A 12,554-nucleotide genomic window follows, 5' to 3' on the forward strand; every position below is an offset into this window, starting at 1 on the left:
CTGTGGGAATTAGGAGTGTGTAGATGGAAAGAGAAAGCACTTGGATCTCATCAGGGATGAAGGAACACCGCAGTTCTGCTCTGAGAAATGAGCGCAATGTAGCTGGTACAAACAGAAAAGAGGCCTGGCTGAGTTCTTAGTGGTCAGGCTGAGGTTAACATTTATTATTCTATAAATTCTCTCCGGACATGGTGCTGTTCATGTACTTGAAAAAAGAAGCAAAGCCTTCAGATTCCATGGAATTAGGCCAAAAAAAAAATATAAGTAATTGAATTACTGAAACTAACGTGGAAACATAGTCTTTTATACATCAGAGCAGCAGCCGGGTGAGACCACAACAGATACCTCACAGTATTGGTGGGAGGTCCTGTGTGGCTGAGCTAAGATAGGAGTTCACTCAATAGGATCATTTCTCTCTACTTCTTGATTCAGGGGGCTCTCTTCGAGGGTTGTAGGTGACCAAAAAAAAATTTTTTTTTTCAAAATATTGACATGTCCTAATGAATTTCCTAACATTCTTTACAGCTTAGATCACACTCAGCCTCCAAGTGGACTTGTCATCGGCAAAGAATCTGAAGTATACAAGATGCTTCAGGAGAAACAGGAGCTGAACGAACCCCCCAAACAGTCCACTTCATTCCTAGTTTTGCAGGAAATCCTGGAGTCTGAAGAGAAAGGTGAGCAGTCTACACGCATTCAAGGACACTTATTCAAGACCTCGGAGGAGAGGGTGGAGGTGGGGTTGGGGAGTTCAGTTATTGCTGCAACACATATGAGCACAGTCACAAGGCAGTAGGTAGGAAGATCACAGTGTACTGTGGAAGGCATGACTTTTTTTTTTTTCTTGCCTCCAGGGTTATTGCTGTGGCTTGGTGCCTGCACTATGAATCCACTGCTCCTGGAGGCCATTTTTTCACTTTTGTTGCCCTTGTTGTTTATCATTATTGTTATTATTATTGTTGTTTTTGTTATTGTTGCTATTGCTGTCATTGTTGTTGGATAGGACAGAGAGAAATGGAGAGAGGAGGGGAGACAGAGGGGGAGAAAGATAGACACCTGCAGACCTGCTTCACCGCCTGTGAAGCGACTCCTGCAGGTGGGGAGCCGAGGGTTTGAACCAGGATCCTTATGCCGATCTTGCACTTTGCACCATGTGCACTTAAACCGCTGCTCTACCTACCGTCTGGCCCCCTCCTCTCTCTTGATTTCTTTCTGTTCTATCCAAACAACAGCAATTAGCAACAAGGACAACAACAAGGAGCAGTTGGCCTCCAGGAGCAGTGGATTCATAGTGCAGGCACCGAGCCCCAGCGATAACCCTAGAGGCAAAAAAAAAAAAAGGCATTGTGAAGTGACCCCCGCCTCACACCGCAGGTGGGAAGCCAGGGGCTCAAACCAGGATCCTTATGCCAGTTCCTGCACTTCGTGCCATGTGTGCTTAACCGGCTGCCCTGCCGCCTGGCCCCTGGAAGGCTTGCCATTTTAAAATGCAAAGATCTGGCGCTGGACAGTGGAACATCCTGGTTAGGTGCACATGTTACCAAGCACAAGGATTTGAGTTCAACCCCTTGATCCCCACCTGCAAGGGGGAGGCTTCACAGGCAGTGAAGCAGGTCTGCAGATGTCTATCTTTCTCTCTCCCTCTATCTCTTCCTTTCTCAATTTCTTTCTATTCTGTCCAATTAAAAAAATAGTAGGAAAAAATGGGGAAAATAAGGCTGCTGGGAGTTGTGGATTTGTAGTGCCAGACTGAGCCCCAGCAATAACTCTGGTGGGATAATAAAATACGATAAAATAAAATCCAAAAAGCTTTTTTAAAAAAAATGGGAAAGTGGGGCCAGGCAGTGGCACACCCGGTTAAGTACACATAGTAGTAAGCACAAGGACCCGTGCAAAGATTGGGTTCAAGCCTCCAGCTCCCCACCTGCAGGGGGCCGCTTCACAAACAGTGAAGCAGGTCTGCAGGTGTCTCTATCTCCCCCCCCACCCCCATCCCAATTTCTACCTGTCCTATCCTGTCCTATAAAGCAGTGGGTCTGTAGTGCTGGCACCAAGCCCCAGCCATAACCAACCCTGGAGGCAAAAAAAGGGGTTGGGGGTGGGGAGTAAGGGAGGTACTGGGAGTACACCTGTCTGTTTCCTATCATAGGGACACTAGGAGGTTGAGGTCAGGGTGAACTTGATAGTGGTGGTCTGTCCTTTGGCCATTTGGTTGAGCTCACACACCACGCTTCTGTGATGTTTGACAGGTGTGAGTGAGTTGGTGAGTGGGGGCCATGGCTGATGACAAAGCAGGCTGAATATAAATCGGCAATGATGGCTTTTGAGAGCCAGGGCACTAATTCCTCCCCTCCCACCTTGGCCACCGCCTCCCCGTGTGACCTGAAGCCAGTCTCTTTGAACCTTTTCACTTCTGTGTTATGTATCAATCAGGGATAAATGTGCTTTCCCCTAAGACTATTGTGAACAACACATATTATAAACTGCATGGACACCCATCAGGGTAATTGGCACAGTGTAGGTGCTTCGTAATGATGCTGAGGTTGGAGGCTTCATCAAGCAGCTGCAGGCCAGCCACGGTGGGAGCTCTGATGGGTGAAGCACTCTTGGTCACTCCGCAGGGCCACTCTCTCTTCATAAACCCCAAATCTTCTGTTTTCCAAGACACAGAGAAATTGAGAGGGGAGGGAGATATATATATACCTGCAGCACTGCTTTACCACTGATAACACCCCCATGCAGGTGGGTCATTGAACATGGCAAAATGTTTGCTCAGCACTGTCACCCTGCCTCTCATTAACATAATATCATATACTGTGATTTATTGTGGTCCTTTTTTTTTTTTGCCTCCAGGGTTACTACTAGGGCTTGGTGCTGACACTATGAGTCCACAGCTCCTGGCAGCCATTTTTTCCATTTCCTTGGATAGGACAGAGAGAAATTGAGGGGGGAGAGGAGATACAGAAGGAGAGAGACAGAGAGACACCTGCAGATCTGCTTCACCGATTGTAAAGTGTCCCCCCTGCAGGTGGGGGGGGAATCCTTATACTGTACTGTGCTTTACCGGGTGTGCCGCTGCCCGGCTCCCTATTGTACTTTCCAAGTGGATAGTACTAAAACTATAATAACTTTATTATTATTATTATTATCATTATTTTTTATATTTATTTATTCCTTTTTGTTGTCCTTGTTGTTTTACTATGGTTATTACTGACGTTGTCGTTGTTGGATAGGACAGAGAGAAATGGAGAGAGGAGGAGGAGAGAAAGATACACCTGCAGACCTGCTTCACCGCCTATGAAGCGACTTCCCTGTAGGTGGGGAGCCTGGGGCTCAAACCGGGATCCTTATCCCGATCTTGCACTTTGCGCCACATGCCAAGCACTTAAAAACAACCACATGAGAAGTTTTTTAGCAGATGAGGCTGCTTTTCCTTTTCACAGAGGTGACCTATGGCCAGCGATCCTCAGGTTCTCCTGCCTCCCAGGTCATTATTATTCATACCTCCTGGCAATTAGCCTAGCTACAGATGATTTTTCTGGAGAGTTGGGCTTCGCAGTTTTCCTGGTCTCTGTGGTGTCGCTCCCTCCCCCCACCCCCAGGCTCAGCTACCTCACTAGATCCTTCTTTTCCACCGCTCTCTCCTCTCTTCCCCAGTGCTTCTCTGCCTGTACCTTCTGCGGATTGGTGCTCTTGATAGGGGCACCTGCTGATACTGGCAGTGAGACCTTTTTCAACTGGGCTCCAGAGGGGTTAATGCATTTGCTCATGACCGCCAGTTAGGAGCAGAGCTGAGTACCCTGAAGGACAGTAACCCCTCTCCTTGAGACTGGCTCAGTTGTAGATTTGTTTTCTTGGCAATTTTTCCCTAAGCTTTAAGTTCCCTGCTGAAGATTTCCAATACTTAGGCTTCCTCCACACCTGTGTAGGGTCTTTAAAGCAAGTGGCATTTACAAGAATAGGAAATTAGGGCAGAGGGGCCGGGTGGTGGCGTACCTGGTTGAGCACACATATTACAATGTGCAAGGACCCAGGTTCGAGCCCCTAGTCCCCACTTGCAGGGGGAAAGCTTTGTGAATGGTGAAGCAGGACTGCAGGTGTCTCTCCTTCTCTCTCCCACACTATCTTCCCCTATCCTCTCAATTTCTGGCTATCTTTATCCAATAAATAAAGCCAACAAAAAAATTAAAAGGAAATTAGATTATTGTTGATGCTAAAAGAATATTGTTCTACCCAGCATTTTTTAAAATTTTTAACCAAAGCACAGTTCAACTCTGGCTTATGTTGGTGTGGGGGATTGAACCTGGAACTTTGGAGCCTCAGGCATGAGAGTCTCTTTGCATAACCATTATGCTATCTACCTCTGCCCCTACCCAGCAATTTCTACTGTTGATAGGAGTCTCTGCACTTCTACACAATGAGTTATAGTCAAAATAAAGTTCAACTGTAAGGCATGACTGATATCATGGGGACTAACTCTTGTGGTTGACAGTTTGTCAAAACATGTGAGAAACCACAACTTACTCTACCCCCTAGTAAGCAGATATAAAGCCATTAAGAAAGGAAAAGTTAACTCATTTCAACCCCAATGCAGACAGATGCAGAAACTGCAGACCTCACTTAGCCAGATGTTCTCATGTCACAGACAAGTACATGAAGACCAGGATTCCTGAGGTTCCCTGAATGGAGTTGGCAGCTCCATGTCACCAAGATCTGGATTCTGTCAAGATACTGGCTACTGGAGGAAGTAGCCACTCAGCTACTATGTCTGTTAACATTCTCAAGATTACTCCAGCCATTGTGCCCACATGCCTCTGTGCTCTAGGAATAGGGAAAAGACTGGCTGCAGAGTTCTCATTTTAGACGAGTCAGCTTCCTCTTTTCCGGAGTCCCACGCTGTGGTTCTATTTACATTTTATAGCATTACGTTAACTCATGTAGCCACTTGGTCGTTTCTAGCTGTAAGAGAGTGAGAATGGTAATCCCACTTCTCCCTGAGCTGGATGTTTTCTTGCCCCAAACAAAATCAAGATTTTGCTAAAAAGGAAGTGGGAGGTAATAGATCTTGTACTTTCTTCTTCTTCTTGTTTTAATGAAGTGCTCTTTTTATATTTATTTATTTACTATTGGATAGAAACATAGAAATTGAGTGGGGAGGGGGAGATAAAGAAGGAGAGAGACAGAGAGACACCTGCAGCCCTGCTCACCACTCGTGAAACTCTCCCCCTGCAGGTGGGGGCTGGAGGCTTGAACTTGGGTCCGTGTGCACTATAATGTGAATGCTTAACCAGGTGCTTTGCCACCTGACCAATCTTGTACTTTCTCTTAATGGATACTTGAATTAGCTTTTCTTTTTGTTTTTACAGGAGGATTTTTTTCTTCTTTATTTCAATTTTTTAATTTGTGATTAATAGTAGATTATAAGATTGCAAGATTACAGTTTATAGTTCCACCAAACCCACCACCAGAGTTCTGTATCTGCATCCTCCCCACTTCTGTAGATAACCATCAGAGTTCTCACAAGTCTTAGAAACAGTTTTCTTACTTCTTTTGTTTTTTTTTTCCCTCAAGTTCATGTGTATCAGTTCTCTAGATTCCACGTATGAGTGAAACCACCTAGTGTTAAAGAGCGAAATCAAACCACCATCCACTGCAAGGAAGCAAAATATGTTTATTCACGAATTGCAATCCGGGCCGAGATGGTGACTGGTGTCAGTCTACCAAGCTCGACCCTGAACAAAGCTCAAACCATACAATTTATAGGAATTCAGACTACACTCAGGGAGGGGGAACACATCACCTTATCTGCCTATATCCAATCATTTCAAACTTAGCAAAAGCCTGATCCATTCAGAGCAAAGCATGGGCTATTTCTAAACATCACACCAGACCAATAGGTCATTGCCAAAGTGGGGGTCACCACATTTTTTTGTTCTTTATTGGGACCACCGACCATCTGTTTGCAATCTATCAGGTCATCATTTGTCAGGCCATTTTTAACTGTCTGGTAACAGTATTCTGTTGCAGAGGTCATGATGAGTCCTGCTCGCTGCAGGGTCTGTCAAAATAATTGATGGCCTCTCAGGTTCTGTCGAAGGGAAAGGGGCAAGGAATTTTCCACCTCACTGGTCAGGAAGGCAAAAAGCAACTATATTTAAACTATTCTTAAAACTCAAACTTAAAAAGCAACTATAACTATTTTAGAGTTACTGCCTCTAACATTCCCCACTAGTCTTAGCTGGGAATCAAATCCTTGATTCATCTTCTTCTTCTTCTTCTTCTTCTTCTTCTTCTTCTTCTGAGCTATATTGCTCCTCGACATACTGAGACTCCAGGAGCATAACCTTCTCAGTTCTCCTTTTAATCAAGGAGATCAAAGACCTCCATAGACAAGGCCCCAGGGTAAGAAGTAGAAGTAGGGTGATCAGAGGCCCTGCCAGGGAACTAATTAGTGTTTTTAACCAAGAGGGCCAAGAAAATAGATTTGCGAACCAGCTGTCCTCGCTCAGGTCCCTTAGACGGTTATCTCTATCTTCTATTCTTTTCTTGACCTCACTTAAAGTTTTCTTCACCATTCCGGAGTGGTTGGCATAAAAGCAACAGGCCTCATTCAGGGCCACACATAACCCACCCTGTTTCATGAATAACAAATCAAGTCCCCTACGATTTTGCAGGACCACCTCGGCCAACGAAGATAGGGACCCTTCGAGAGATTCAATAGTGCTCTCTAGTGTGGCCATATCTTGATTGATCTGCTGATCTAACTGTACTAGAGTAGTCTCCTTAGCTAGGGCTGCAGCTCCCATTGCCGCTGTCCCTGCTATGGCTGTCCCCACGAGTATAGGAACTACTATCGGGACACGTTTCCGTCTTATTGGTCCGAGGTAGTCTGTTCCTTGCCGTTCAAGGTGAGCCCAACCTTCTTCGCCATGGGAATAGTATACATGGGGCAGGATATGGGCCAAAACACAGAGGTCCTCTTTGGTCATTCCGTAGGGGGTGATGCAGGGGGTCATGCCCGAAGTACAGGCCCACCAAGTCCCCTCAGGGGCTTTGAGGAGGGTCGCCCACTCTTGAGTCTTACTAACTTTAATGGTTAGGTTGCAATTTCCCCTGTACGGGGAGGATTCCAATTTATAGTTGGCTGTGATAATACAAGTTCCTGTTCCCTGGATATCTCCCAGTGTCATGTGGGGCTGTACTCCCCACTTACATTCTGGGCCCTTAGAGTTGCTAGAGGATAGAGTCAGCTTCCTTATGTCTCCCTTCTGGCTACCTATTCCTGCAGAGGCAGCCACACCTATGTAATAAGGAGGCTCAGGGTGTAAACACAGCCAGCAGTTTCTGGTTATGTTAGGGTCAGACTCATTCAAAAGGTAATACATTAATTCTACAGTTTTCACTAGTGGCTTCACCCTGGGATGCAAAGGTTCTGTGTCAGTCAGTTTAGTGCCACTTGGTGCAATGTCAGTCTGATCCCCATTAGTCTCATTCTCTTCACCCATCCGTAGAGAGGGGGAGAGAGTAGGTCGGGGGTCTTCTCCTAAAATGATGGGTCTCAAGGGCCCAATAGGATTCTGAGTCCATGGCAGCATCCGCAGTTGAATAGTGAATAATGTCCCAAAGTCCTTTTCAGAAAAAGGAATCTTAATGCCCCACATTCTCCCTCTCATCCATGAATCAGTCTCATTCCAAGTTTTGACCGTCACCTCCACAGGGTTACAGTCTCCAATATGGCAAGTACCTGGTTCGGTCGGGCCACCTGGTCGAATCACTCTTGTGACTTTCAGGTGCTTATCACCATCCCTCCCTGGAGATGCTGTCAGACATTCCCCCCACAACCCACAGAAAAAATATGGTTCTCCTCTGCAGTTGGTGGGGCTGTCTTCTTTGGGACATACATAATAGGGTCTGTCCCAAAGGCGAGCCTCCAGGTCAATGGAGCCACACCCCCCATCTATAGTAGTCCCTCCGGTTGCAGTCTGGCCGGCATAGATTACCCTGGTCCAGTTGGCATCAAATAGATCACACAGATCAAGAGTGAATATAGGCTGCCCGGCAGTTAGTTGATTGGCGACCATCTTTCCCTCTTTGTTTTTCAGCTCCCATACATACAGAGAGGACACTCGGGGGTGGGAGGCATGTGAGCTTGGGCAGTGGCAGAGGTAAAACAGAAGTGCACCAGGCAAAACACACACACAAGTTAGCAGGAGACCAAGCGGACCTTCATTGGGTCTGGGGTGGCTACGGCACACCATTTCCTCAGATTCTCTATTTCCGGGGGGTCCGCCACAAATTTCTTCAGGCGAGTATGATGAATCCAGTGTCGTTTCCCGGCAACCTTAGCAGCAGTTGGCGTACTCAGAATCACGATGTATGGTCCTTCCCACCGGGCTTCGAGATGGTCAGGATGCAGCTTCTTCACCAGTACGGAATCACCAGGCTCGAACAAGGGGACTTGGCCTCGGCTTTCCTCCCTCCGGGTCCCAGGCTTTTCGTCCCGGACGGCGGCTCTGGCTTTTCCTCGCACCACCTGCAAGGCCTGTAGGGACTTGAGGAGTCTGCCCCGTGACACTTCGGCCAATTTTTCAGTCTCAACCCGGGGCACCAAGGTTGGCAGTTTACCATACACAATCTCAAATGGAGTAAATCCAGACACGTATGGGGTATTCCTGCTTTTAAGCAAAGCAAAGGGTAAAAGGGAAATCCAGTCCCCGCCAGTCTCTATTTTTAACTTGGTTAAGCTTTCCTTAATAGTCCTATTCATTCTTTCTACTTGCCCCGAACTCTGGGGGCGGTAAATGCAATGTAATTTCCATTTAATTTTTAAAATTTCTGCCAATTGTTGGGTGACCTTGGCAATGAATGCCGGGCCATTATCCGACCCCAGTGAATAAGGGAGCCCAAACCTGGGGATAATTTCAAAGACCAGTTGTTTCACTACTACCTGGGAAGTCTCTTTCTTAGTGGGGAAGGCTTCAGTCCACCCTGAAAAGGTATCTACCATGACTAAGAGATACTTATATCCTCCTTGAGCCACAGGCATCTCAGTGAAGTCCAATTCCCAGTGTTCTCCAGGTTCCCCCCCCCCGCCACCTGGTTCCTGGTCCTTTCACTTGTACTGGGTTAGCGTTGACTCTGGCACACGTTGCACAGCGACCTGCCACACTCTGGGAGATCCTGTGCAAACCAATTATCAAATAAAATTTACTGATCAGTTCAGCTAATTTGTTTCCCCCAAAATGGGTACCTTGGTGCGTTTGAGAGACCACCTGTCTTCCCAGTGGCTGGGGTAATAGAATCCTATCATCCGGGAGGACGATCCATCCTTCCTCATTTAATCTCCCCCCCAGTCTCCGGCTCATCTCCTCTTCCTGTTTCGAGTACACTGGTTTCTGTCCTTTTGTCACTTCTCCTGGTATAGGGGTAGCCACCACCAGTTGGGCCGTGGTCCCCACTAGTCTTTGGGCCGCTTCCCTAGCTGTCTGGTCTGCCAACCGATTGCCTCGCGAGACTTCTGAGTCATCCTTCTGGTGTCCCTTACAGTGGATGACAGCAACCCTCTCTGGCCCCCAAACAGCTGCTAGCAGGGCCAGTATCTCCTGAGCATGCTTGATAGCTTTTCCCCCAGCCGTCAGCAGTCCTCTCTCTTGATATAGTGCCCCATGGACATGGACGGTGGCAAAAGCATACCTGCTGTCGGTGTACACATTTATCTTTTTCCCTGCTCCCCACTTGAGTGCTTGAATGAGTGCTATCAGCTCCGCCTTTTGGGCTGATGTCCCTTGTGGCAAGGATGCAGCCCACAAGACCTCCCGGCTGGTGACCACCGCGGCACCTGCATACCGTACGCCGTCTTCCACAAAGCTGCTCCCATCCGTGTAGAGGGTTTCCTGTGCGTCTGGTAGCGGGACGTCCGTCAGGTCAGCTCTCAATGAGGTCAGGGCTTCCAAGATTTCTCCACAGTCATGGGTGGCGTCTTCCTCTGGGTTGGGGAGCAAGGTAGCTGGATTTAAGTCTGCAGTCTGTTTGAAAGTAATGCGGGGTGGGTCCAACAACAGTACCTGATAATGGGTGACCCGAGAATTGGTCATCCATTGGTCCGGAGGGGAGCGAAGTAAGCTGGCAAGATTGTGGGCTGTGGTGATTTCTAGGGTCTGCCCAAAAGTTAGTTTGGTAGTCTCTTTCACCAGTAGGGCGGCTGCTGCCACTGTCCTCAGACATCCAGGCCATCCGGCCGCTACTGGGTCCAGTCGTTTAGACAGGTAGGCGACAGGCTTCTTCCAGGGCCCCAGGGTTTGAGTGAGTACTCCCTTAGCCACACCAGCACTTTCTGCTACAAACAGCTGGAACGGTTTGTTCAGGTCTGGGAGACCTAGAGCTGGGGCACTTACCAGGGACTCCTTCAGTGCCTGGAAAGCCCTTTCCTCCATCTCAGTCCATTTCAAAGGAGTGTCGCCCCCTCCAGTGGCGGTGTAGAGGGGCTTTGCTAGTTCAGCGAACCCTGGGATCCATAGCCTACAGTAGCCTACCGCTCCCAGGAATTCCCGGACCTGTCTCTTGGTAGTGGGGGTCGGGATCTTTAGGATAGCCTGGACTCTTCCCTCAGACAGGGCCCTTCGTCCTTCTTTAATTTGGTAGCCCAGGTAGGTTACTTCTTGGGTACACAGCTGAACCTTTTTGGCCGATACCCGGTACCCCAAGTTCCCCAGTACCTCGAGTAGGTCTCTGGTTGCCATTTCGCAATCCTCTCGAGATAAGGCAGCGATCAGCAGATCGTCCACATATTGTAGGAGGCTGCACTCAGGGTGCTCACTTCGGAAGGTCAGTAGGTCCTTGCTTAGGGCTTCATCAAACAAGGTCGGAGAGTTTTTAAAACCTTGGGGAAGTCGGGTCCAAGTTAGTTGTCCTGACTCACCTTCCTCGGGGTCTGTCCATTCAAAGGCAAAGATAGGTTGGCTCTGTGGGGCCAAGGGGAGGCTGAAAAAGGCATCTTTCAAATCTAGGACGCTATACCAGGTTCGATCAGGCGACAGTAGACTGAGGAGAGTATAAGGGTTGGGAACTGTGGGATGAATGGTCTCTACCCTCTTATTTACCTCTCGCAGATCTTGCACTGGTCTGAAGTCGTTCGTTCCAGGCTTTCGGACCGGGAGAAGGGGTGTATTCCAGGCTGACTTGCAGGGCACCAAGATACCAGCCTCTTTTAGGCGTCTAATATGGTTCCTGATACCATGCTGGGCTTCCCGACTCATGGGATACTGCCGGACTCGGACTGGGGTGGCAGTGCTGACCAATTGGACTATTATGGGGGTCACATGTTTAGCCAACCCTGGGGGGTTGGTCTCGGCCCAAACTCTTGGAATCTCCCGCTTCCACCTTGTTAATAAGTCCGGGTTGCCTACATTCTGTGGTGCTTCATAGAGACGATATTCCTCCCTTACCGGCATGGTGAGCAAAATTCGGCCACCTGCTTGTACTATTGGTCCTTCATTTGTCTCAAAGGAAATGGTGGCCTGTAGCTTATGAAGGAGATCCCTACCTAATAGTGGCTCAGGGCACTCGGGTATCACCAGGAAAGAGTGAGTAATAGTCTTCAGGCCAGGGCCAGCGACTCTTCCTATGGACTTTGGATAACTCCTTGCTTCCCCAGTGGCTCCTATAATCTTAACCTTATCTCTTCCGGTGGGTCCAATTGGTTGTTGAAGTACTGAGTGGGTGGCCCCGGTATCCACCAAAAAATTAATTACTTTCCCCCCTACCGCGAGTTTTACCCTAGGCTCCCGGGGGCTGGAGGAGCCCTGACTTCCTCAATCTAAAACTAAGAGGGGGGCTTCCTTCCCCATTCTCTTTCCTTCCTCTTCTTTTCTTTTTGGACATTCTTTCCTCCAGTGCCCTTCTTCCTTGCATAGGGCACACTGAGTCTTTCTCAGTCCTCTCAGGGGTTTATCTTTTCCCTTCATCTGCCCTTTTTCTCTCACATACCTCCCTCTTTCCTCTCTATTTCCTATTTCCCTAGCCAAAAGGACCTGTGCCATCTTCTTATTCAGTTCCAGAGTGGCTTTCGCGGGGTCCTCTCTATTATCAAAAACCTTCTGTGCTACAGCCAACAGCTCCGAGAGAGATTTCCCCTCAAAACCCTCTAACTTCTGCAACTTCTTCCTAATATCTGGGGCGGATTGGGCCACAAACTGGAGGGCGACTGCCTGCACATTCTCAGGGGCTTTGGGATCTATGGGCGTCCAGGTTCGATATACCTGGTACAACCTCTCCAAGAAGGCAGTCGGACTCTCGTCTGCACCCTGCTTACACTCGGTCACCTTAGACAGATTGGTGGGTTTCCGACCCGCAGCCCGGATACCCCTTAATAGAGTCTGGCGGTACCTGGTGAGGGCCTCATACCCGGTGCTTGTGTTGGGGTCCCACTTAGGTCGGGATTGGGGGAACACCTCCTCCACCACGTCCTGGTCAGTGGGAGGCTCTCCCTTTTTATCCCGGACCTGCTTCTTTCCCTCGATTTTAATTCTCTCCCTTTCTTCTAGAGTGAATAGGGT

At 48.3% G+C, this 12,554-nt stretch overlaps 1 protein-coding gene across 1 annotated transcript in view; it reads left to right on the forward strand.

Moving 5' to 3' along the window:
* Nucleotides 1-12,554, forward strand: part of PDLIM1 (PDZ and LIM domain 1) — a 77,640-nt gene that overhangs the window by 51,379 nt on the left and 13,707 nt on the right. The window contains exon 5 of the mRNA XM_007533388.3: nt 526-677. Coding sequence (XP_007533450.1) covers nt 526-677 — 152 coding nt within the window. The remainder of the gene's footprint in view (nt 1-525; nt 678-12,554) is intronic.

This window comes from Erinaceus europaeus, chromosome 1, assembly GCF_950295315.1.
Source record: "Erinaceus europaeus chromosome 1, mEriEur2.1, whole genome shotgun sequence".
NCBI lineage: Eukaryota > Metazoa > Chordata > Mammalia > Eulipotyphla > Erinaceidae > Erinaceus > Erinaceus europaeus.